This window comes from Sus scrofa, chromosome 15 (assembly GCF_000003025.6).
Source record: "Sus scrofa isolate TJ Tabasco breed Duroc chromosome 15, Sscrofa11.1, whole genome shotgun sequence".
Lineage (NCBI taxonomy): Eukaryota > Metazoa > Chordata > Mammalia > Artiodactyla > Suidae > Sus > Sus scrofa.
Window position 1 is genome coordinate 44,296,328 of NC_010457.5, and position 25,776 is coordinate 44,322,103.

The window sequence follows — 25,776 nt, forward strand, 5'->3', positions numbered from 1 at the left end:
TGGAGGGGAATGTTGTTTAAGTTCTTTGACTCCATTAAGTCCCTTGAGTAGTGTCCCAATTCCATGGATGCCTGGAGGGTTCTTGTAGTTCGAGAATGTATTGATAATTTCTGCTTTATGTGAAAAATTATTAGACTTAGGCATAGGGTTCACTTTTTATTCTCAACTTGATTTAACTTGTTTTGGTTTTTTTTCCCCTACGACATTTGCATGCCTCTGTCACATTTTATTTGTTACGATACTCATTTCTTTACCATTAATCAATTATTGACCATCTCATCTGTGACATTTGAATACTTCTTAATGCAAGGGAGTGTAATATCATGAAAATGGCTTAGGCTCAGAAATCTTTAAAAAGATATGTTTTCCAAGCAGTTTTGTGATTTATTCACTGTAACTTAGATCTTAACTGTTTTTAGCCTCAATTGGTTTTTTTCTTCCAAAAGTAAAGTAACTATAATAATACCTATCATATGAGATTCTGAAGCAGTGTCTAATGTTTAAGAGCTTTTAGAGTTTGACTCCTTGCTGCTACTCCTTGTGACTATGAGCAAATGATTTAACCTCTCTGATTATGTTTCCTCGTATATGAATATTATGTACCTCATAAGGTTGTTAGGATCCAGTGAAATGTGAGAATGTAAATCACTTGCTAAAGTACCTAGCAGACACTGTTCAATCAGTTTTTATTTCGTCGTTAAGTATAAATGAGGCCAAGTGCAACCCAGACAATGTTTTGGATGCTGACAAAAAAAAAAAAAAAGGGTAAAACAAAATAGCTCTCCAGTGAATTTGCTTTAAAGAGTTAATGAAATTCCATTTCATTGTTGTAAAATGTGACCTACTCTCAGAATGGCTATGGCTTAACAAGAAGTTGATATGTTTGGAATGGGGGTGAGAGAGGTGTTGCTTTGTAAAATCACAGTGTGAAAGACAGGTAGAGTCTATTGTAATATTTTTCTTCTGGTTAGTTCTCAAACACAGTTGTTTATTGAGCTACATTGATTTTCATGTACTTTCAGGCAATTCAAATGGAAATTTGGCCTAGGGGAAATCCTAATTCTTTTAAGCTACAAAAGACCGGCTATTTGTTTTTATTCTAATTCTTTCCTACACTGGGAAACAAGATCATTAATGATCACAAAGACGTGCTTTGTTTGTTCAGACAAAACTTAGACATACAGTATTCAGCATACCTCTAATAAATACCATAGTTGCTCTGGGCTTTGGAGTGCTAGAGATTAGAAGTTGAAAATGAAATACACACAGCTGGGGAGTTACCTACTCACAGTATGGGGGTAAAAGAAAGACAAAAGGATGCCAGTGTGGACATGTCTTTCGCTTCATATTCTAATTCTTATCTCAGGATAATGGTGAAAGAATGGTATTTTAGCCGAGAAATTAAAAAATAGGTGACAATTTTGAGGGAAAAAATAACCTCTTTTTTTTTATTATAGTTGATTTACAATGTTCTCTCGATTTCTGCTGTATAGCAAAGTGACTCAGTCACACACACACACACACACACGTGCATTCTTTTTCTCATGTTATCCTTCATCATGTTCCATCACTCATTTGTGATATAGTTCCCTGTGCTGTACAACAGGATCTCATTGCTCATCCGCTCCAGTTGCACTGGTTTGCATCTACTAACCCCAAACTCCCAGTCCATCTCACTCCCTCCTCCTCCCCCTTGGCAACTGCTTCTTTGATAAATCTCTCACTTAGATGGCAAGCTCAATGTTCTTTGTGACTTCTGTAATGGTCCCAAATTGGGAATCATATTCATGGTAATACAGAATATGAAAGTTCCAAAACTATCTTTTTTACATTTTATTTGAACTTATGATTCCCCCCTTAACAAGTGGATATAGGGTACTACATTACACCTGCAAATGATTGCTCTGGGAGGCATTTGGCTTCACATCTGTCAGTGTCATGTAGTAAAGAAAGGAGTCTCTAGGACCACCTATCTGGGTCCCTGATGGAATTTTACTGAGAAACTGAGGAAGCTTAAGCATCAGGGCTCCTCATGGCACAGGTCCCCTTCTAGGATCTTACAAGGGGACCGTGGATTTAAAGGTCATGTGTGTTGTGGTCTGTGCACATGCGTCAGAAAGGAGAATTTTCTGGCATGGTGAGGTGAAGAGAGAGGAGTTTATTGAGATAAGAGACTAGACCAGCGGGATGACTTCCTGACAATCAGGGAGAGCCTATGAGGAGCACATGGTCCTGTCAGTTTTTATAGCCCAGGGAGAGAGGACATCTTACAATGCACCTGCTGATTGGTTGTGGAAAGATGGCATCTTCCGATACACTTGCTGGTTGGTTGGGAACTTACATTGCCCCTCTAGGGGTGGGGTGAGGAGTGGGCCGCATACCTCCTGGTAGGGGGGCAGGAAGGAGTAGGCCAGGTTGCTCAAGGTGGGGGAGGAGGCATTACAGTGAGACAGGTGAGGCGATGATAAGCATCAGGTAATTCTTGTCTTTGCCAGAGGCTTTGACTTCTGTCTCCCTGAAGGGGCTTTGAAGTCCAACAAATATGTTGCAAGTCAGTTAGGACCTTTGTCTCTTTCCACTCCAGGCTTCTCTCCACCACACAGTTCCTTGTGTAAGGTGGCATTGGAGTGGCTCTGGGCACTCGGAAGATTCAGCTAAGGAAAATTTGAGCTCGATATGCATTTAGTTTCAGTGTAATTGGATATATTTATGAGATGTGAAATCATTGCCATCTGTGGTTGTTACTGCTAGCCATCAGAGAATATGCATGCCATCCACAGACTCACCTCGAGACCTCCAAGTTCAGGTCAGAGATTACAGGAAGATAGAAATTTGTCCTGCAGAGCCCTGCACCAGAAGTAAACAGGTAGCAGAGTGGAAATAAGTTTTAAAATGCATGGAAACAGAAGCTAGTCAGTGGAAAAGTCTTCCTGTCATCAGATATGTTGTAAAATGCCTGATCAAAATCAAAGTTTTCTCTGGTCAGAAGTATTTTTGATGATGGACCTTAATGCATTGTTATTGAACTGTTATTGGACCATTTAATGTCTATGTTTCACTCTAAAAAAAAAAAATAAAAAAAATGCATTTGATATGATTAAAAATTGACCATAATTTTCTCTTTGGGGAAGAATTTATCAGAACTCATATTTTTAAGGCAGAAGTCTACAGCAATACTGCAAAATTGAGTTCATCAGCGTGTGAAGTCACATGCCTTATGCATCCCAGTGTATCCCAGAATCATGTGAACATACCAGAAAAAGATGATTTACTGGTTATATGACATGAAGTCCTGATATTGACAATGATGTTATCAAACTCATGATATTACATGGGGCCATCAGAGCAAAGTGGTTAATAAATGTCATAAATTCATGGAGTATTTAAGATTAGTTTATTATACAATGAAGTCTTCCCAAACTGGACAGTGGTGACAAAAATTTGCATGACATTACTAATAACGTGTTGAAGCCAAATGAAACTTTCTAAAATTGTCGGTAATGAAAACCACATTAGGAGTTCCTATTGTGGCTCAGTGGTAATGAAGCCAGCTAGCATTGGTGAGGATGCAGATTTGATCCTTGGCCTCGCTCAGGGGGTTAAGGATCAGGCATTGCCATGGCTGGCTGTGTCTGTGTCATAGGCTAGTAGCTGCAGCTCCAATTCATCCCCTAGTCTGGGAACTTCCACATGCCGTGGGTACGGCCCTAAAAAGCCAAAAAAAAAAAAAAAATTAAACAATCACATTGAGGTGTTCTCTCATGGCACAGTAGGTTAAGGATCTGGCATTGTCACTGCAGTGGCTCAGGTCACTGCTGTGGTACAGGTTCCGTCCCTGGCCTGGGAACTTCCACATGCTGCAGCTGTGGCCGAAAACCAAACAAAAACAAAACAAAGTAAAAACAATCACATTGAGGAAAGACTGGATTATTCTTTCTATAAAGAAATATTATAAAACCATTGACTTATAAGGAGACTAAGTAAATACAGCCTAAAAATTATAGAAAAAAATTGTTTGTTAGAGACATGTCATATACTTAAAAATAAAAACGTTCTACGATTTTTCTGATATTTATGGAGTTTTCCAGCTTCAAAATTATAATTTTTTGTGTTTTTTTCTCATTCTAAATAACTCCTCACTTTGTACCTAATTTCATATTCATAATTTGGTATTCTTTTTCTTAAAGAAAGATCTCTTTGAGATCCCTCCAAACCTAGATCTGCCTTGGTTCCCAGATCTGTTACTTGACAGCTGTGTGATTTGGGGAAAACCATTTACACTGTCTATGCCTCAGTTCCCTCACCTCTAAAATGGAAATGAAAAGAGTAGCTCCCCCATAGGGTTGACAGAAGTATTAAGTGACTTAGGACAGGTAGAAATGCACCTAGAACGCTATCCGGCTCATAGCAAACGCTGTAGGGATGTCTCTTACTGTCACTGCTCTTGTTGCTAGAGTATTTGGACTGGAATTAATAAAAAGTGGACCGGTATGGGTTCTTCTCTACTGAGTCTTATCCTCATGCAGAGGAATTAGCCGGCAGGGAAACAGGAGTGCGTGCTGGTTCTAAGAGTGATTTCTCCCCCACGCTTCCCACCACACTAACAGTGTGAGCAAATCTGTCACACGGGTGGAGGGTGGGTTATAGGGCTCAGGAGGCATGGAGGTGGGTGCGAGGCAATTCCCCTTACCTGACTCGGTTGGCCGTGAACATCCAGACAAAGAAAACCTCCCATGAAGTGTGCAAAAAAGGAGCACTTAAGATACGTCCTGCCATGAGCTCCCAGTTAGCGAATCCTGCGAGAACCGTGTGGAAAGCCGCCCCACGGAGCGGCTCATGGAGATGAAGTTGTGCAAACCAGGCTGATTTTTAGATGTCTCTTTCGTCCTTTGAGATGACGTTCACCTCCACTGGGGGCCTCTCAATATTATTTTTTTTTTTCCTTTTGGTCTGATTTATTCAGTTAACAGTTTTATATACAGTGCTTTATCCTCGGTAATCCCCTCAGAATTGGTATTTTTTTTAATGAGGTCGCTTAATCTCCTCTCTTCTAAAAATGCAAAGCCAGTTTCTCTGACCTTTCTGAATAATGGAGGCCCTATTTCGCTAGGTTGTCAGCCCTGTCGCGCTCTCTACACAGTTTCAGTATTTTTTAAACGATCACAGAGATCATGTTTATTTTACTAGTCCATGTAACCACATCACATTTAGTTTCCTTTTTATGAAGAAGTGCTTGGATAACGGGAGCCTTGTCGTTGACGGCAATGGTCACTAGCTCTCGGTGTCGAGATTTTAATTTTTCTATCCTTTGAGTGTTTTTTTTTTTTTTCTCATCACTATGTAAATTGTTCTGTATTAGTTTGCTTTTCTTTACATGTACCAATTTCAACATAAAAGGACATAAAGCCATGGGCTGAATTTAGCTGCAACCTGTGCTGCCAAAAAATAGCAGATCTGAACTAAAGGAATCTTTTCACTCAGTGCTCAATAACCTTTGAGGCAAAGAGGAATCAACCAACAAAAATAAATTCACAGGCCTACCTGTGAAACTTTAGTAAGTTTGTGTTTCCATCATATTTTAGTCTTAAGGACTAGTCTTTAAGTCTTTGGGGGATGGGGCACCCCTGGGCATGCAGAACCCTCACCACAGCAGTGACCAGAACCACTGTAGTGACAACAACGCCAGATCCTTAACCAGCTGAGCCACAAGAGAGCTCCTGAAGACCAGTCTTTAAGTCTTAATACCATATGTCCCAGGGATTTTGGGGGTATTTTGTGTGTGTGACTTTTTAGGGCCTCACCCATGCCATATGGAGGTGCCCAGGCTAGGGGTCCAATCAGAGCTGTAGCCGCCGGCCTACACCAGAGCCACAGCAACAAAGGACCCAAGCCACGTCTGCAACCTACACCACAGCTCACAGCAATGCCGGACCCTTAACCCACTGAGCGAGGCCGGGGATTGAACGTGCGTCCTCATGGATGCTAGTCAGGTTCGTTAACCTCTGAGCCACAAAAGACAGGAACTCCCATCCAGGTTTTTGAATCATTCTGAATCTCTACTAACTTTGACAATCCTCTAAAGCTCCAGAGGGGTGATTAGTTTGACTCTTCCACCAACTTTCTGTGAAGTGCCTTTCAGCCTTAACTTTGCAGCATCCCTTCCTTCCTTGGCTTGTTCATCTGCCCACGAAAGTCACATGTTGTCTCAAGAGCCTGTTGGAATTACATCCTCGAATCAGATACATCCTGGGAAAAGTCTGAATTCAAATCTTCACATAACTTTTGCTAGCGATTTGCTGTGTGACCTTCAGTAACATCCGTAGTTCCCCAGAGCCATCCTGGTAAATGTTCTTCCATCGTGTTGACGATTCACTTCCTTAGGTGTCAGTTTCCTTACCCCTGAGAATAAATGTAGCTGAGCAACTTTTGGCATTGACATCAGGCATTTGAGTTCTCCTTTTCTCATCCAATTCTTCACTCTGTGATTTATCCTCACTAAACAGAGAGGCAGCAGCCTAAAGCTGAGACTCTGAAATCACAAGGCAGCAGTGCTCCTGAGAGGTAAATTTCAGTGACAGTTGCGTAGTTTTGGGAAATGTTACCTGTGTTCCGTACTTTGGAGGAGGGGCAGGTTTAAGGACTTCTCAAACTCGACTCTGAATGTAGGTAAATGTTCTGTGGGTGAATGTATCTGGATTTAACAATAGAGCTTTCTGTTTAGGTGATTTAGACATGGCTGATTATGAGGATGGGGGTTTTGAGGTCTTTGGAAGGAATATGCTGGACATACCTTAGAGTATCACATGATAAAGAATTTTATCCTACAGTGGTTATCTGTGCACACATTTTTCCTTCCAATCTCCCTCCTGGGGTATATAACTTGAGTCCCAACAGCTACTAGAAATTAACTTTATTCCTATCCAGCCTACTATAAGACCCACTGACATTAGAGGAAGTGTATTCAGAAAAAAAAAAAAAAAAGAAGAAAGAGGGTTAAATCCACTGTCAGTTTTCTCTCATAGGAACAGTACATAAGAAAATAATGATTATTTCTGTTTTTATGATCATTTATGTGCTGATTTCCTTAAGCTTGATAAACCTGGTTCTTTTCTTTCTTACAATGTTGTGTTTATTTCCCACCATGAACTTCGTGGTTTTCTACCTAGTTTTTTAAGCCTCTCAAAATAATTTACTGTGTAACTCCTCTGTATCTTAGGGAAACAATTTATAAATTATAATTATCCCAAGGAAATTTCTGAATCTGTTTCTTGGAATTAAAATGTTATTTGGAGTTCCCGTCGTGGCGCAGTGGTTAACGAATCCGACTAGGAACCATGAGGTTGTGGCTTCGGTCCCTGCCCTTGCTCAGTGGGTTAACGATCCGGCGTTGCCGTGAGCTGTGGTGTAGGTTGCAGACGCGGCTCGGATCCTGCGTTGCTGTGGCTCTGGCGTAGGCTGGTGGCTACAGCTCCGATTCAACCCCTAGCCTGGGAAACTCCATATGCCACGGGAGCAGCCCAAGAAATAGCAACAACAACAACAACAAAAGACAAAAAAAAAAAAAAGACAAAAGACAAAAAATAAATAAATAAATAAATAAATAAATAAAATGTTATTTGCCATAGTTTTAAAAATCTGAATAAAACTCAGTTAAGTTATATGTTAAATTTGTATTATATTGTTTTCTTAAAAGCCTGCCATTGTGTTTCTTTACTAATATACTCGGATATCTTTTTCAATTTGGAGCACCTCATTGACTTTTAAAAATCATCTAAGACCTTAATTTCCACCAGATTTAGTGTAGAGGAGGCTTTAAAGTTCAGTTGACTGGATATACAATTTAACCAGAAATAAAGATGAAAGATGCTCCTTTTAATTCTTACCAAGTTCACCAGAAGCCTTTTATGGAGAAGTTTAGGTCCAAGGCTTTTGGGAGGGAAACCGGGTACAAAATAATATTATCAGCTATTTCACAGTATTAGCAAGGAAGAGAAAGATTATAACAAGTGCCAGATTATAAATATGTCACATTCTTCCCAAAACTCAAGCCGGGTAACCAAGGACTGTTGGCCAGCTAGTGAAAATGTTCATGTAGGTCTCAAGTAATTTTCATTATCTGCCGAGATCCTTATTACCCTAATGGAGTAAATAAAAAATCAAAGCTTTGGGAGTTCCTATTGTGGCTCAGCAGGTTAAGAACACGACATAGTGTCCATGGGAATGCATGTTCAACCCCTGGCCTTTCTCAATGGGTTAAGGATCCGGTGTTGCCACAAGCTGTGGCATAAGTCTCAGCTTCGGTTCATATTTGATCCCTGGCCCAGGAACCTCCATATGCCACGGGTACAGCCATAAAATGTTTTGTAAAACTCAGAACTCTGCATATAGTTCAACGTAAGTGTGGAAGAATTAAGCCCACAATTTTAAGGAATGTGCTTATTCCTTCCTGCCATGGAACCTTAGTATCCTTTCAATGACAGAATTTATCTTGATTGTTTCTTGAATGTGACAAAGGGAAAATAACCTCTTTTCATCTTAAAACCATTCCTTTTCCACCTACCCGTTTTTAAAGTACAAGTTTGGTGACCGTGTTTTTCTGTGCAAAAGCCATGGCCTTTCTCCCTCTTCATATTTAACATATTATTTTCACAGATTATGGTGTGACGAGGGCCAATTTTTTTCTATTGCTCTTCTTCATGATAGGTTCATTGACCCTCTCCTCTTTGAGTGCCTCTTTAGTGAAGCTGGAAAACAGCTGCCTGAAATATGGCTATTATTTCTGGGGTTTAACAGACATGAGCCTTGGATAAATTAAGGAGCAGTCAAAGGAGGTCCATAAATATGAATACTTTGCCAGCTGCGTTTCCATTAAACCCTGTTGGTTGAATGAAATTAGTAAATAATTATGTTGGTGGGGAATCTGCTATATCCAAATGGAATATAATGTCTTTCTTTAACAACAGAGCTTAATTTTTTCCTATACACCAAATTAGTTTTTAGGATAATCTCCATTGCAAATGGGCCGATTTGCATTAAAACTATGCCTCCTTGTTCTGATTTGTCAACACCTCTTTTTTTAAAAAGTCTTTAACATTAAGCATGGGTGGGTAAGACCATCTGCTTATGGAGCTTGCCTGCAGCTCCATCACTTAACATATGAGACAGGTTACAGCTGTTTAATTGTTATGGGGCTGAACGATTATCATGCTATCCAAAATTAATATTTATATATGTATGCACAGAAAGCATGTGGTTAAACATAAGTGATCTAATTGTGAATTAATGGCGTTAGGTATTCATTAATTAGTCCCCACATGAACAATGAAGTGTAAAATAATGCTTTTCACATACACTTCAACTCTTGGCTTTTAAGATGAGTCCCCAGTAGTGATTATTATGCATGTGAGTAACCCATTCCAAATACATTGGCATATGCAAGGGGGAAAAAAAACCCCACCATATAACTGTTATAAAAGGCCAAGAGAAAACCATCTCTGTGGTGATTGCACACACCCTAACTCTTTCCTGCCCCCCAAAGCATTATTCTCTGAATTGTGACCAGTGTAGGTACAAGCCATGTAATAAAAGCCTCCATGGGCAATTAGAATTGGCTGTAACAGCATGGCACCCACAGTCAAAACCATAGCTTATTGCGAACACTTTTCCCAGCCCAGCCAGCGTGGGTTTCTTCCTGCATTTAGGAATGGCAATACACAAACTCATATCATTCTGCTACAGAAGTTAGCAATATTTATTCTGTCAAGTCTGCTCAGTATATTCCGTAATGAAAAGTAGAATGAAAATTTTTCAGCACAATTGCAGTGTAAGGATCGGAATGTGCATGTAGAATAGGATATTTAAATGTCTTAGTTCCCAAGTAGTTACTATAAAAGCGACTTGTATTTCTGAATTTATGAGCAGATCATATGGTTATTTATGCTCCTTTAGAAAATACTTATTTACATTGCTCAAATAAAATCACTAATGAGGGAACACAAAATATATAAGGACACACTGTGATGTGTTCTTTATTCCCAAACGCTGAATCACATTTTGATCAGGAATTGTGCACACAAAAAAATTCTTCACACAGAAGTGGAGTTGTCCCCACTTTGGGATCTAGCCTGTTCATATGAAGAATAGTCCTATTAAAGGGGATATATCTTGAGGAGGTGGAACATAAGGGGGCCTATCCTGGCGTTTTGGGGGCAGGGTGGACCTCATGGTTTATGAAGAGATCATTGGTAGCCCCAGGATGCTTTGCTGAAAGTCAAGATTTATTTTCTTCTACATGGTCTCTTAAAAGATACCAATTACTTCATGGTTTTGTCTGTTTTAAACAATCTTTTTTTAAAAAGGTTAATTAATAGTACTTGTTATTTATCAAGTGCTTACTATGTGCACAATGCAGAGTTCTCTTGCTTAATTTTCACAACAGCCTTATCAAGTAAATACTGTTACAGTCTCGGTTGACAGAACCCAGGCTCAGAGAGGTTCTGTAACTTTTCTGTGGATGCACAGCCAGTAACTAACAGTAATTAGAACCCAAATCCACATGAACCATTCCCAACCTGATCCCCTTAAGCACTAGACAAAGCTGTCTCCTGTTTAATTGTTCTAGTATGTATGCATATAGTGGAATAGGTGAAAGTTAAATTTTTCCACGATAAAGAGAAAAAAAATCTATATACCTGTCACATAAAATTGAATTGTCATAGAAACAGATGCAGTAATTATGATGTCAGTGATGCATCAATATTAAAATGTCACTTTTTTAGTCAGGAAAATTTGAATTATAGCTGATAGCAGGATCCATAGCTTGCTAAAATAAAAATAACAATTGCAGCAACAAAAAACAGTTCAGGAAAAATTAGTTTCTATTGTAGAGGATTTAAGAAGGTTGTAAACTATTGAAAATGCTACACACTTTTAAAATTTTAATTTATTTCCAGTTTATTTTTCTTGTCAGCTGAAATCAGTAGGCTGAATGCTATGTACAGATGTTGACCACTGGAAAACTCATAGAAAATGAGTAGGTATAATCAGCATCAGCTCATGAAAAAAGTCACAGAAAAGTTCAGTACCCAAAATACAAGTGGCAGACATCTGTACACACTCCTTCTTGCCCACAAATAAAGAAAAAATACTCTTTGCGTAAATCACCTTTGAAAAGGTGATTTTTTTTTTTACAATTTCCCCAAATAAGTTATAGTTTTTTCTTCAGTAAGTTAAATGGATTGTTTAACTTTGTTATTTTTCCTGATATAGTTTAAAAAAAAAAAAGACAAAAGAAAGAGCCAGTATATCTTACATGCTAATTCATACCTTTTTCTATAAATTTTCTTAAATTTTATGAATAGACAAAAGTAATGATGGTACACAAGAAATTATGCTCATTGATATTGACCAAATGGGTGGATTATTTTTATGGTTTCCCTCCACAAGGCTTGTCAATACTACACAGACACCACTTTGGTAATGGCTATGACTTAGTTCCTTGTATCAGAATTTTAAAGATCTGAATATTTATTTAGCCTAAAGTGGTATGTACATCCTAATTTTCATTTATTAATGTGAAGAACGGTCTGTTTTGTGGATAACTTAGTTCCCAAATCGGGATACTAAAATATACCTGATTTTTTAAAATCTAGGAAATCGTAGGAAAATGTGGTTTTGCTTGTGTCATTCCCTGAACTCAAACAAGAAGTAAAAATCTGACGGAGACATGTGTTACTTCATGTTTATGTATGTGGGCCAGTAGGTGGAATGACGCCATGTGCAGAGAATACCGCAAAACTCATGTAACACACGCCAAACAATAGTCATCCCTTTCATAGGCTGTGCGCATGCCAGCATCAGCGAGCATGCTGTCGGCATTCTGGCTGCTCCAGTGTTGCTTCCATTATGGAGATGTAGTCGACAGGAAGGCATGAAATTCTAAACTGAAGGAAAATACCAAATATTATTCTCCCAGTTGTCTGTACAAAGTTCTGCAGCTTATCCTGGCACTTTTTCAGCAGCTCTGACTTGATAGGATTTCATTTATCTCAAAGCACCTTTTCCATAAAATCTAGATTTTTTTTCCTGGGCAGATTTAAATCAGGAAAAATATTATTTCACTCTTTTGGAATGTCTTAGTATAAATAGTATTCCATACTGAAGTATGGTATTTTGCTTGGGTAGGTGCATACAAGAAGCAATGTATTATACAGATAATTTTTTAAGCAAATTTCCAATCTCTAAAACATGAAATATGCAAACTTTCAAAAACAATTTATTTGAAGCAGATTTTTGAAAATGTGCTGCCAATTGGAGGGGAGCAAAAGCTCTTTCCAGCACATGTGCACGCATGTATGTGCGCATACACGCGCGCGCACACACACACACACATATTCTTTACTGGCACAACCCAGTTGTTAAAGCTCACTTGCTAGTTGTTAAAATTCAAAGTAATTGACTCTCCTAAATAGGGTAAAATATTTGTAGTGTTTTAGCCCAGTCTCAGAATGAGAATTCTATGGTGAGGAAGGACATGTTTTTGAGGGGCCTGAGTAAATTGGTTTACAGCGTTTAAAATTATGTCAGTGTCATAATCCTTTATGACAGAGTAATCAGTAATAGAACAGTGAAGTGCTTACCAATTAACGACCATCAAATCAATGGGTATGCAGCTTGCCCACTGATTTAAACAGTTTTTGATTGGAATAAATGGATTTAATATGTACTTATTTGCAGACTGTAGCTCTTCTCTCATCCTACAGGAACTGGCACATGCATAATCAAAGAATGATACATACTTACAACTTTAATGAGATACTAATGTGAATCATTTTTTTAAAGTCTGTTATAAAGTATTATGAAACACACAATGCCAAATAAAAATTCGTCCTCGCCTCCAAGGACCTCACAGTGTTTGCCATGGTGAAGAATATGTCTGTGTTTTATTATGCACTCATCTGATTGAATTATTCTCTTTCAGAGATGGGCCCCTAAGATTTTATTGTTGTAATTAAACTGAGAAATATTTCCAGCATTCTAAATTCTGTGTTATTTGACTGTGTCTAGGCAATACCCAGGAGTGAATTCAATAGCCCAGTGAAAATACTTTACTATTTAATATGCTCTAACCCAAGCACATTGTCGAGAGCAGAAACAGTATGAATAGATCATAACTATACACATCAGCAACTGTGTATACACAGCCAAACTATTTGTATTTTTCCCTGGTGAACTGCCTAATGTAGATAGAACCAACTTGGTTCACCTTTGTTTCCTCTCTGTGTTTGAAAGAATCAGTTGGACAGTAAAAGGAAAGCAAATTTGGAATTAATCTTATTCCATGAAGACCTCGGAATATCCCAATTCCTCCCCCAAACAAGCACATGTACTCCTCTGACATCTTCCTTCCTTCTTTCCTTTCTTCGTCTTTTTAGGGCTGCACCCACAGCATATGGAGGTTCCTGGGTGAGGGGTCAACTCGGAGCTGTAGCCACCAGCCTACACCACAGCCACAGCAACACCAGATCTGAGCCACATCTGTGACCTACACCACAGTTCACAGCAACTCCAGATCCTTAACCCACTGAGTGAGGCCAGGGATCAAAGCTTCGTACTCAGGGGCTAGTCAGATTCATTTCCACTGAGCCATGATGGGAACTCCTCTGACCTTTTTTTAAATGAGTAGTCTTCTTTGGAACTATCACTCAGCAGTTATTTCTTCTACAGCGGACATCAACTGAACTGCTTCTGTTCTTTGATTCTTTCAAACTCCCTAGTTTTAATTTCTCCTGATGATATCCCTCAGTCTTAATATCCTGCCAGTTGGTTTTCCAAACTTCGGATTCTTAGAACAGGTTCCAGCAGTTCTTATCGTAAAGCTTTCTTTATGTCAAATACCCTTGTTTATGAGGCTGTGTCCAGAGATGAATGTTTGAAATTATTTCAATTTTAATCTTCCTTCCCGGTTTCTCCCTCTAATTGTCAACACTGAATTAAGGAGTTCTACCTGTTTTCACCTTATTTTGTTCATACAAGGAAATTTATTGACCAATCCAAAAACAGAAGATGCTTCTGGTCTACCTTATGTGGGTACACAGTTCTGCATCTTCTGTGTTGTACGTAGAGCTTCTTTGTTAAGTGTATAGACTTCGGTCTCAGACTGCCTGGTTGGGAATTTGCACCACTTGCTAGCATTTTGACCTTGAAGAAGTTAAGTAATTTCCTGTGCCTCAGTTTCCTCATTTGTGAAGTAGGGAAGATAATAAAAGTACCTCTTACCACCTCGGGTGGGTGGTGAAAATTAAATGAGCCGGTTTGTGTAAAATGCTTAGCATCATTTTCAGCACATAGTAATAGTCAGTCAATGCTAGTTATTGTTAATGCCGCTGTATACAATTAGGATAGATGGATTGAGCAAGGGAAGAGGACCAGATGGACGAAGGAGAGGGGAAGGATATTGTCAATGAGGTATTGCACTCATACACTTCTTTCTCAAAAGATAGCTTGTGTGTTGTTCATAGAATTTCTTCCAAAGCTGCAAATGCATGTAGGACATAGTAGGCGCACCGTAAGAAGCACATTTAATCATTTTATTCAGCAGATATTAAGAATCCCTTATGAGCCAGGCAATGGAAATATAGTGATTAGCATGACCATGAAGTTTACATCTCTTAACGAGGAAGATGTACACATTGTCACATATGTCTTTGTATCATGGAAGCCCGGTGTTTTCATGGAATCTTTTAAAAGCTCTTAACTAAAATGAACTGATCACAGCTAGTTCTGGATTCTTTTTTTCTCCTTTCACATTTAGCCTGGTGTTTATACTCCTAGACTTCACCCAATGAGAGGTATTCAGAGGGAAAATAGGAAGAATCAGTGAACTAGAAGAAATGAAAGGAAGAGAGAGGACCACAGTTTTGATAGATAAGCAAAGGAGACAACAAAATGCAGGTAGAATTTCTGAAAGGATGGTCTTCCTCCCTACTGTCCATGTTGGGAATTTAAAAAAAAAAAAGATACAAGAAGACTATATATGAGCAGGCTCCTACCCACAGGGCCTTAGAATCCAGGTCCATTACTAAGGAGTATGGACCTGAGCAAATCATTTTGTGTTCACCTCCACCTATCTTCCCCAAATGTAAAGGGGGAAATATGGTAAATAGGGACTTTGGAAAGAGGAAGAATGCTTTTTTAAAAAAAGTACTCAGAGGGGAATGTGTGAGAAGGATGCAGTCTTCTTCATTTGCTTTGGTGAATTCAGAGGTTTATGAGCTAATCACAGAATAACAATTCTTTTGATGAGGCAGACCTGTCTTCCAGCTCAAATTTCAGTGAGCCCCTGGACACCTGTACCAGCAAGAAGACCACGGAATTCCAATGTATGGGCTTAAACTGAGCAACTGTTTCCTTTGTCATGTTCCAGGAATGACTGTGTATTGGAATTCATTTTGAATGAGAGACAGTTAAGGCCAAGATTAGCCCTGGCTCATAAAGACACTCACCTGTTTTCTGCCATTTAAGGTAGATCCACCTGGCACTTTCTTAGGGAAGCCATATAGAAGATATCAAAAAGATGATATGGCTTTGGGAAACTCAAGTATCTGCTTAAATTCACGTTAGGTCAGGAATGAGCGTGCAGTACGTCTGAGCTTTCTTCATCCATTTCTTCTACCAAAAAAAAAAAAATTAATTTGTTTCTAAATGTCCAAGAAGAGACATTATGACAGTGGTTAAGAGCAAGCTCTAGAGCCAGACAGCCTAGACAGCTACCTGTGCCCTTGCACAAAATGTGTCTCTCCTGCTTTCTTCATCTGTATTTACTGTGTCAACTGTATTTACATTATAGGGTTGTGGTGAAGATTAAATGAGAGAATGCTATAAAGCAGAGCTAGAAATTTGGGAATCATTAATACATCAGCCAAGTGTTCGTAATCTGCAAGTTATGGAACCAGAGCTCATGGAAAAGCTGCAATAATAAGCAGCATTTTGTGTTTGTGAGCATGTGTGCCTTTGGTGAGGGCAGGGGCCAGAATCTGTAACTCTCACCACTTTCCTCAGAGATCTGAGACCCCAAAAAGATTAAGAACCCCTGTCTTACAGGAAATGCGGTAATACTCACCCTCTGTGTCCCACATGGATCTTCTTAAAAGATAAATAATTGAAACTCCAGGGAAAGTGTTTTATGAATACAGCATTTTACTGGAGAATTTTAAAGGGCTCCATTTTATGTGTCTAGCACTCCTATTTATCAGTTTTCTTCTATAAAACAAATTTAAAACTTCTGACTAGATCTCGTAAGAAGGACTTTCTTTTTGTGTCAGAACACACTTGTTCATTTTCAAAGTAATTTTTTTGCAACTTAATGTACACTTCAGCAATTGTTAGGTATATTAATTTTTAAATATACTGTATTATTTTTTACGATTATTGTTCCTAATGGCTTCTTACAACATGCCTGCATTTTTCTTATTATTTTCTGTAGTAGCTTATATGATGATGTTTTCATCATTGCAATTATTTTGAATGATTATTTGAACCTCCTGTATTGACATTTCCTTTTAACTTCTTTGTTGTTTGGAGCCAGGCTTTTGTGGTATTGTCAAAAATTTTACTCTTTGAGGCCAAAATATAGGTGGTAGTTTATTCCCTCCTTCTCTTAGTTTTAAGCTCTCAGCTTCACAGTTAGGCCCTATGATATAAAATGCAAATAACAAATCTTGGTATCATTTTCTCAGTACAGATATTTTTCTTATGGTTGGTTTTAAAACTTTTTACTAAGTATGTTTTAAATATTTGTAATATTTAAAGTGCTGTGTAAATTTTGACCTACTGTGTATTTTTAAAGTGTTTTCTCATTTCAGCTCCACTTTTGATGTTCTCTTGACCCAATGACAAACCTGCCTTTACCTGTAATCAATATACTGTTTTGCATAATTGATTCTGTTTGTTAAAATAATGAGATTGGCTGGATTCTATTTTAGTTCACCTTTAAAACTACTACTCTAGATCAGAATTAATTGCATTCCTTATTTTGGTTGCATTAACTGTAGTGGACCTGATATAAAAGCCGAGGCTTATTCTCCAACTCGGATCAGTGTTATAAATTTTCATAAACTAAGAATTCCCTCAGAAATACTGCCCTATCTGAACCAGAAACTCCACAGTGTTTAATGGCACTTTGTTTATCCTCAATATCAACTGAGCTGTCATGGGACTCTACTATATTATATAATGTTCAGAAGGAATTATTGAGAAATAGTATGAATGATATTATACAATTATGTGTTTTTATTTTAATATTTGCAAACAGAATTTTTAATGAAATTAGAATTTCATGATAGTGCCTGACGCTCTTTCTTTTTCGCCTTAATTTCCCCTGCAATATATTGTCAATTAGCTATAAACATGCTTATTTGTAAATGCCGTTCAGAAGCATCTAATGGAATCCTGTGGCCAAGCGAAGAATCCTTTTATAGACACGGTACAGATGCGCCTAAACCATTTACGGTCTTGTTTACGCATGTGACAGAACTCCCAGACTTGAGTAGCTCAACTGAAAGTTATAGTTTAAATCATTCTGGTGAGTTCTACTACCACTTGCATATGTCAGTAATGAAAAATAATCAACATAAGCATCTTTGAAAAGCAATTTGAGATCATTAAAGATGTATGAATTTTGACAAAGCAAGAAGATTTGAGGCTTATGAAGAATATATTAGATCTCTCCACTGAGGGAAGAGGAAAGGTGTAGGCTAATTGTAACCTCATGAAAGATTAAATGGACAGGTACAGTAAAAGACTTGTCTTAATCCTGACTGTTCCTGCAAAGCTTTTGTGAGAAACGGAGCCCAATTCCTGTAGGAATCCTGAAAAGAAACAAGATCTCAGAGCAGTCCTTCTTTCCTACCTGACTAGGTATGTGATACATCTTGATACATCGTAGCCCCCTGACAGAGTCAAGGGCTGCTAGGTATCCATGTTACAGAACTTGCACATATCTTTTTCATAATACTGTATTAAGTTTGCTCAAGGATTCTCAGTTCCTTTATATTTTGCATCATTATTAACAAAAGTCTGATTATTTCTAAATATGCGAGTAACTCAAAAGAGAAGGTGAATGAAATAGAACTTCTGTGGGTTTATCTCGCAGATTAAAGAAAGACAGCATCTGAACATACGTAAATGATTCTTCCAGGACTTCTGTATATTCCTTCTGCCCTTCCACTGTGTAACCCTTATGAAACTACTTTGTTCAAAACAACCTGAAAAAAATAGAACTATTTTCTCACCCCCCACCCAAAAAAAGTTTGATTATTTATAGATTTCAGAGTTGTAAATTTCCAAATTTAATTCCATTTATTCTGTTTAGCTGTGAAGGGATAGTCTCAAGAAGGGTTAGGGCCCATATTCCACATCATATGCAAAAGGGAGTGTTAGTTGACCTGTTTACGTTTCCTTGAAAACGCTGAGTATTTGCTGGAATCATGACTGCATTTGCTAAAACGTGAATATATTGCATTTTTTAGAAGATATAAAGTGCATCTCTGTCCTGTGATGTGAGTCTTATGTCAGCTGCAGCTGCTCAATTTGCATGTAAATTCTGAAAATTTCCTTGTCCCATGTGACACTTCTGAAATGTCTGTCTGTTCTTTTTTCCTTTTTAATTTCCCAAGCTCACTATTTGGATAAGATAGTTAAAGGTACTGTATACTTGCTCTTTGTTGACATATCTCCATATAATATCTCTCTAGAACCATGTATTAGATTGCACTAGGTATGAAAATAGACTGTTTTTCTTGCATATTTTTGTAAATTATAAATTAGGCTTACATTAAGTGAAATCCTTTGGATTTAAAGTATTAAGACTTAAATGTCTGTGTCTCATATTTATACTTTTGGGTTATCACAGATTTCATTCCTTTGTAAAAGCATTAGTTTTCACTGCAACCAAAAACTGAAGATAACAGTATATTTGCTGTTTTTTGTTTATGGCTTGTTGTTGTTTTTGTTCGGGGTGGAGAGGGTTGCTTTGAGATCTTCATTGTTTGCCATTCAGCTCATAAGCTTTAACTTCTAAATCCAGGAATCACAAATGCTCACTCTCTTATCACAGAATAAGAAATTGTCAATCTAAAGAAGATTCTGGTTAACATATGTTGAAAGAAATCTCATTTATCCTCATATGGAAACTTCTTTGGCTTTTTCTCAATGTTTCAAAATATATGTGATATCATAATTTATGTTTTGTGATTTTTCTAAAAAACCTGCAAAATACGGTACATTCTAGAAAACAGAAATGACAACACCACTCAGCAGAAAACAGCAGATTCTGTGTCTTCAGTTACCATAGAAAGAAGTGAAAATCATATTTTCAGAAGAGAAACGTCCCCTTCCCTTTCTCCTCAGATTACCTATTTTTTTATTCCTTGTTCGTGCTTTTCATTAGAATATGAAAATATTCATGGCAATATCCAGGCTTTCATGTAATAACTCTTGTGTGCATGCAGTCAGCTGCTGCACCTTGCTGTCAATGGGGCAATTAAATCTTTCTCTTTGTTAAAAACAAAACAAAATATCCATGAGGAAAATTCACCTTCTATGTATTGAATAAGCCATAAATACAGACAGTAATTGTCTAAAAGAAAAGAAGCAGCAAAATTAATCACATCGTGACCTGATGGGATCCATAAGTATCATTTCATTACACCCGGCACAAGAGACTGTCAAAATACTCTTCCTCCTGTTAACTCTAATCTTAGGAGACAGGAAGTCTCTTTGAGATCAGGTTCCTCAGTGGAGGAGGGGAAGCCAATATATGAATAATTCTTTTAAGACAGACTTACGCTAAACCTCTTTAAACAGATTGTTCCCTTAAATTTTGTCACCGAAACCAGAGCAGAGTTCTAATTATGAGAAGCTATACCCCAAACCCCAGCTGCCAGAGCAGGTATTTTTACTGATATATTTTCCCCCAAGTTAATAATTCTATCCAAAAAGATCTGATTAATAGCCAAAGATTCTTGCAGTTTTAGAGCATTTATAGTCTCGTTTCTGTCAGTGTCATGTCACACTCATAGACAAGAACACCAGACTCTACCCAAGTGTCATCCTCATAAACAGATCATGTTGGCTGCATGCCAGTTATCATGAGTAGGAAGTGGCAAAATTTGTTTTTTTTTTTTAAATTGTCATGTTAGACTGAAACAATTATAGATTTCGGATATATGAAATTATTTTAATTGTTTCCCAAATTTTCCCTCCTTGCCCATAAAAGCAGACAAGATAGGATATAAAGGTAACAGCATAAAAGCTTTAGGGAGATTGTCACAAAATATCACTCTTCGCTCTCTTGTCTTGAAGCACGTCACTACCGTGTTTTTGTTCAGTCTATCGATGTTTTACTGTGGTCCTTATGGTATTTCATTTTGTCCGTCCTAAGTAATCAAATATGCACAGCTATTACATTTAGTTGGAAATCCTGTCGGTTCTGTCCCATCCGTATGCAGCCTGAATCCTAATGTTTGTTAGAATAGATGCTAAGCTGCTTCACTACCTCCTGGGCTTTGCTTATTCTGTGACAAGGAATGTACTCTTGGCATAAAGTATAGTCATTAATACTGGCCTATACTTTGTGCAATTATTTAATGCACTGTAATTTCACATGAATATACGGCAACTCTGAGGCCAGATAAAATTAACATTCTCTTTTGACATCATTCATATCCTCATACCCATGTTCATGGCTTTTTGACTTGAGAGGGAATTTGTGAAAGCAACAAGGTACTTTTAAGAAGGCATGTCCCAACCAGTGACCAGGAATGTTTACAACAATGAAAAATCTATTCTAGGGACCCGGAAATTATCTTGCTGAGACGATTTTTTCACACCTTACCATCAACCTTGTTGCTTTGCTAAAAGAAAAAAAAAATTAATTTTGTCTGGCCTGCAGCCATTTAGTGGATCGTTGCAGATATTTCTGTCCTGCACAGGTAAGTGGTGTCTCAAGGGTCAGGCCAATCAAAGATGCCACTTGGATAAGAATTAGATTCCTTAGATAATGTTGCTGTTTCGATCCATGTGCAATTACAGTATTTGTGCTGTTTTGAAAGGCCTCTTCCCACTCAGTGTCCCTCATCTGTTTATTCGGGGCGCACAAACTTTCAGTACTCAAATCACGTCTGTTTTCCTTCTTTGTCTCTTTCGACAGAGGGTTGCCCCGGTCTGTGCAACAGCAACGGAAGATGTACGCTGGACCAAAATGGCTGGCACTGTGTTTGCCAGCCCGGATGGAGAGGAGCGGGATGCGATGTAGCCATGGAGACCCTCTGCACAGATAGCAAGGACAACGAGGGAGGTAAGAGATGCTGAGTGAGAAAGCAAGCCTATGCCCAGGTTTACAAGTCCAGTGGTCACACACACACACAAAGTCAGATCCCCAGAGGTTAGATTGACTAGAAAATACATGAGTGCTGATGGAGTGATTTTGCTCCCTCTTTTCCTGAAACTGGTGCAAGATGACTATCATTCAGGGAAAAGTCAAGGTGACCAAGCGACTGTATAATGTACATTGTTCTCCATCCCTTGTCCTGCCCTCCAGGTAACAGTTCTCCTCACTGCAGGCTGTAGGACCTGGTCAATTGGGAACTCTAAGGCAGCATCATCTTTTTTTTTTTCTTTTTTTGGCTGAGGCATGCGTTGGCTGGACATGGGACTCAGTTCTCAGACCAGGGAGTGAACAGGGCTGCAGCAGTGAAAGCACCAAATCCTTACAACTAGACCGCCAGGGAACTCCCTAAAGTAATATTTTAATAACTGAACATTCCAAAAGATGCCAGGCAGTTTCCAAGCTCTTCTGTCAAAAGGCCTGACTGGGGGGGAAAAAAAAAAAAAAAAAACGGGAAGAGAAAGCCGCCCTCTTGAAGCTGTACTTCCCATGTCTTTTTATCGTTAACTTCACACCCTGTGAAAAAGACAGCACATTTCCACCCCACATGAGCCCAGGCTTAAGAAATAATTTTTTTCCCTGGGGTGCATGTCCCCCATGCTGCTGTTATTTCAGTTTCAAAGAATGGAGAGTAAGAGTTAGGGATGGAGGAACTATTCCTATCGCTGTTCCATTTTGATGTCCCTTTGGGACCAAGCTTTGGGGAAGGATGTTGTTTCTGTCTGGGCCTCTGTGACCCCTGACTCTGACGGTGAGGATGTGTGTCCCCACCTTCTTCATTCCACCTGCCCTTTGGGGAATGTCCCTGTGGCTAGTGTTGTGTTGGTTAAGAGTATGGGTTTGGGGGTTCCTGTTGTGGCTCAGTGGATTAAGAACTGGACATTGTCTCTATGAGGATGCGGGTTCAATCCCCAGCCCCAAACAGTGGGTTAAGGATCTGGCATTGCCACGAGTTGTGGTGTAAGTCACAGATGTGGCTCGGATCTGGTGTTGCCATGGCTGTGGTGTAGACCTCAGCTGCAGCTCCAATTCAACCCCTAGCCTGGGAACTTCCAAGTGCCATGGGTATAGCTGTAAAAAAAGAAAAAAAAAAAAAAAAAAAAAAACTAATACAGTTTTTCACTCCACCTCATAGGACTTATGTGGTCTTCCACAAGGTTCTTTTTTTTTTTTTAAGTTTTATTGAAGTCTAGTTGATTTACAATGTTGTGGTATTTCTGCTGTACATCAGAATGATTCAGTTATACACGTACACATGGAGTTCCCATTGTGGCTCTGTGGTAATGAGTCCGACTAGTGTCCATGAGGATGCGGGTTCAATCCCTGGCCTCGCTCAATGGATTAAGAATCCCATGTTGCCATGAGCTGTGGTGTAGGTCACAGACTCAACTTGGTTCTGGCATTGCTGTGGCCGTGGTGTCAGCCAGCAGCTGCAGCTCCGATTGGATACCTGGCCTGCAAACTTCCATATCCTGCAGGTGGGGTCCTAAAAACAAACAAACAAAAAAAAGTGCCCGCATCTGTTCTCTTTCAGATTCTTTCCCACGTAGGTTATCACAAAATATTGGGTAGAGTTCCTCATACTGTAGACTAGGTCCCCCTTGGCCAGTCATTCCATATACCTCAGTGTACATATGCCAATCACAAGATTTTGATCTCTGTGAACTTCAAGTTGCTTTTCATATAAAATAGGAAAAATGGGGGGGGGTTTCCTGCTGTGGCACCATGGGTTAAGACTCCAACTGTGGTGGCTCAGGTGGCTGCAGAGTTGTAGATTCGATTGGGGCAGTAGGTTCAGTGAGTTAAAGGATCTGGCATTGCTTCAGATGGTGCGTAGGTCACAGCTGAGGCTCAGAGTCAAATCCCTGGCCCAGGAACTTCCATGTGCCATGGGTGTGGCTATAAAAAAAAAAAATTTAATAGGAAAAAAGGAGTTTCTGAGAGAATGTTTGCCATATACATAGTGTATCTCCAGGGATATATTATGTTGTAAGTAGCAGCCGTTATTATTCAATTTTCCTTCTTTTGCTTTCAAAAGTGCTCACCTTGGCTAGGTAGAATTCACAAAAGGTTGTCAGAGAAGATTGAATGGCCTTTTCCTTTCTAAATAGAGTGGACTTAACACAGGCAGACATCAGAGACAGTGCAGGTTGGGTTCCAGACGTCTGCAGTAAAGGGAGAATTTCAATAAGCAAGTCTGATGAGTTTTTGGTTTCCCAGGCCAAGCAAAACTGATGTTTACCCTATGCTGTCGGCTGTTAGGTGTGCAAAAGCATTATGTCCCCCCAAAAAAGTACAGACCTTAATATAAAACCACTTTATTGCTAAAAAATGTTAACCATCATCTGAGACTTCAGTGAGTGGTAGTAGCAACATCAAAGGTCACTGACCGCAGATGACCATCACAAATGTAATAATAATGAAAAAGTTCGAAATAGTGTGAGAATTACCAAAACATGACACAGAAACACGAAGTGAGCAAATGCTGTTGGAGAAATGGCACGATAAGCTTACTCCACACAGGGTTGCCACAAACGTTCAATTGGCGGAAAATGCAATATCTTTGAAGCACAGAAAAACAAAGTATGCCTTATACTGTTCCCTAGGAAGCAGAGTGACCAGAACCAACGCTCAACTCTCCCCATCGCCCCCAAAACACAACACGCACACACACTCACCCATAGCCATTCTCAAACCAAATGTTGTGTCTCATCTTCCCTTTCATTTCTAAGCAGGCCGCCCACTGTTTTCCCTGTTTTCTTTTAACCTGGACTCTCAGAAACTTGAGCCACAAATTCTAAGCTAAAGCCTTCTTTGCTGTCTGCTCCTAAAAGATGTAGGTGGTCCTTGGAGTCCCCATTGTGGCTCAGTGGGTTACAAACCTGACTAGTATCCATGAGGATGCAGGTTCGATCCCTGGTCTAGCTCAATGGGTTAAGGATCCGGTGTTGCTGTGGCTGTGGTATAGGCCAGCAGCTGCAGCTCTGATTTGACCCCTAGCTTGGGAACTTCCATATACCCCAGGTGTGGCCCTAAAAAGACTAAAGAAAGAGAGAGAGAGAGAAAGAGGGAGGGAGGAAGGAAGGAAGAAAGACAAGAGAGAAAGAAAAGTAGAAACCAAAGATTCAAAGAGCAGGAAAAAGCAGGAGTGGGCTAGGAGTAAAAAAGAGGTGTGAAACAATGAATGAAATTTTAATGTAAGCATCAGAAAGAGTGTGAGGAATAGAGGTAGTCTAAGGAAAGTAAGACGATTACTGAAAATAGATTTTTTTTTTTTTAATTTTCCAGCAGGAGGAGACTATTGCATTCTCCAAAAAATGTTAAAAATACATGGTAAATAAAATAGTAACAGGAAATAGGAAGAGGGGAGAGGTTTTAAAAAAGAAGGGGGGAGTTCCCGTGATGGCGCAATGGAAACAAATCTGACTAGGAACCATGAGGTTGCCAGTTTGATCCCTGGCCTTGCTCAGTGGGTTAAAGATCCAGCGTTGCTGTGAGCTGTGATGTAGGTCCCAGATGTAGCTCTGATTTGACTCCTAGCCTGGGACCCTCCATATGCTGCAGGTGCGGCCCTAAAAAGCAGAAGGGGGAAAAAAAAAAAGGAGGAAGGAAGGGATAGAGGAGTGAAGGAGGGAGGGGTGGAAATTACACGAATTCCTAAGTACTTCCTAAAAAGAATCCAGACTTCAGAATATAGAGTGGCGCTCAGTCTCACAGCCTTAAAATATATTACCCTGGCAGATGACTTGGGGGAAAATTCCTTTTCATTTGACTATTAGATTCCGCTTTAGGGGAGCAATGCGGTTACTCCGCCCCCTCTTGCTATCCACAGATGCTCTGGAGCACGGGAACTCCCATTCTAGGAGAGAGAAGTCAACTTGTACTCTGAGAATCAGAGCACCCCAGTGGCTTCCTGAGGGTCCACAAGGAACATGGAGTGTGGCCACGATTTTTGAAGGAGTTTTAGAAGGAGAGGAAAATCAGAGCCGCTCAGGCTGGAACTAAAAACCTCCCCTACCTTTTACACCCATTTCCATTACCTGCCACCTCTCGCTGCAGAACGTAACAGTGGACAACCCACAGAACCTCTTTAGAAACGAACTGAGTCCCCTTGCTACACAGGAGGGGAGAAGCTCTGCGTTCGTGGGGAGGGTTAGTACTCTTAGCTGTGGTTCACAAAGACTGCATCCTCATTGTCAAGAGTAACCACTGCCAGCAGTTCAGAGGGCGGTGTTTCTACACTGTGTTTAATGTGTAAAATTACATTACACATTACATTACACATTACAAAGATGCACATGTACGTTTTTAAACGAACATGGGATAGGTAC

At 39.3% G+C, this 25,776-nt stretch overlaps 1 protein-coding gene across 20 annotated transcripts in view; it reads left to right on the forward strand.

The window, feature by feature from the left end:
- Positions 1-25,776, forward strand: part of TENM3 (teneurin transmembrane protein 3) — a 2,583,558-nt gene that overhangs the window by 2,478,138 nt on the left and 79,644 nt on the right. For 15 of the 20 annotated variants that reach the window (XM_021076354.1, XM_021076353.1, XM_021076364.1 and 12 more), the window contains 3 exons: positions 18,675-18,701; positions 20,276-20,296; positions 21,209-21,355. In XM_021076354.1, the coding sequence (XP_020932013.1) occupies positions 18,675-18,701; positions 20,276-20,296; positions 21,209-21,355 (195 nt within the window). The remainder of the gene's footprint in view (positions 1-18,674; positions 18,702-20,275; positions 20,297-21,208; positions 21,356-25,776) is intronic. The other 5 variants (XM_021076368.1, XM_021076369.1, XM_021076375.1 and 2 more) reach the window with 3 other exon arrangements.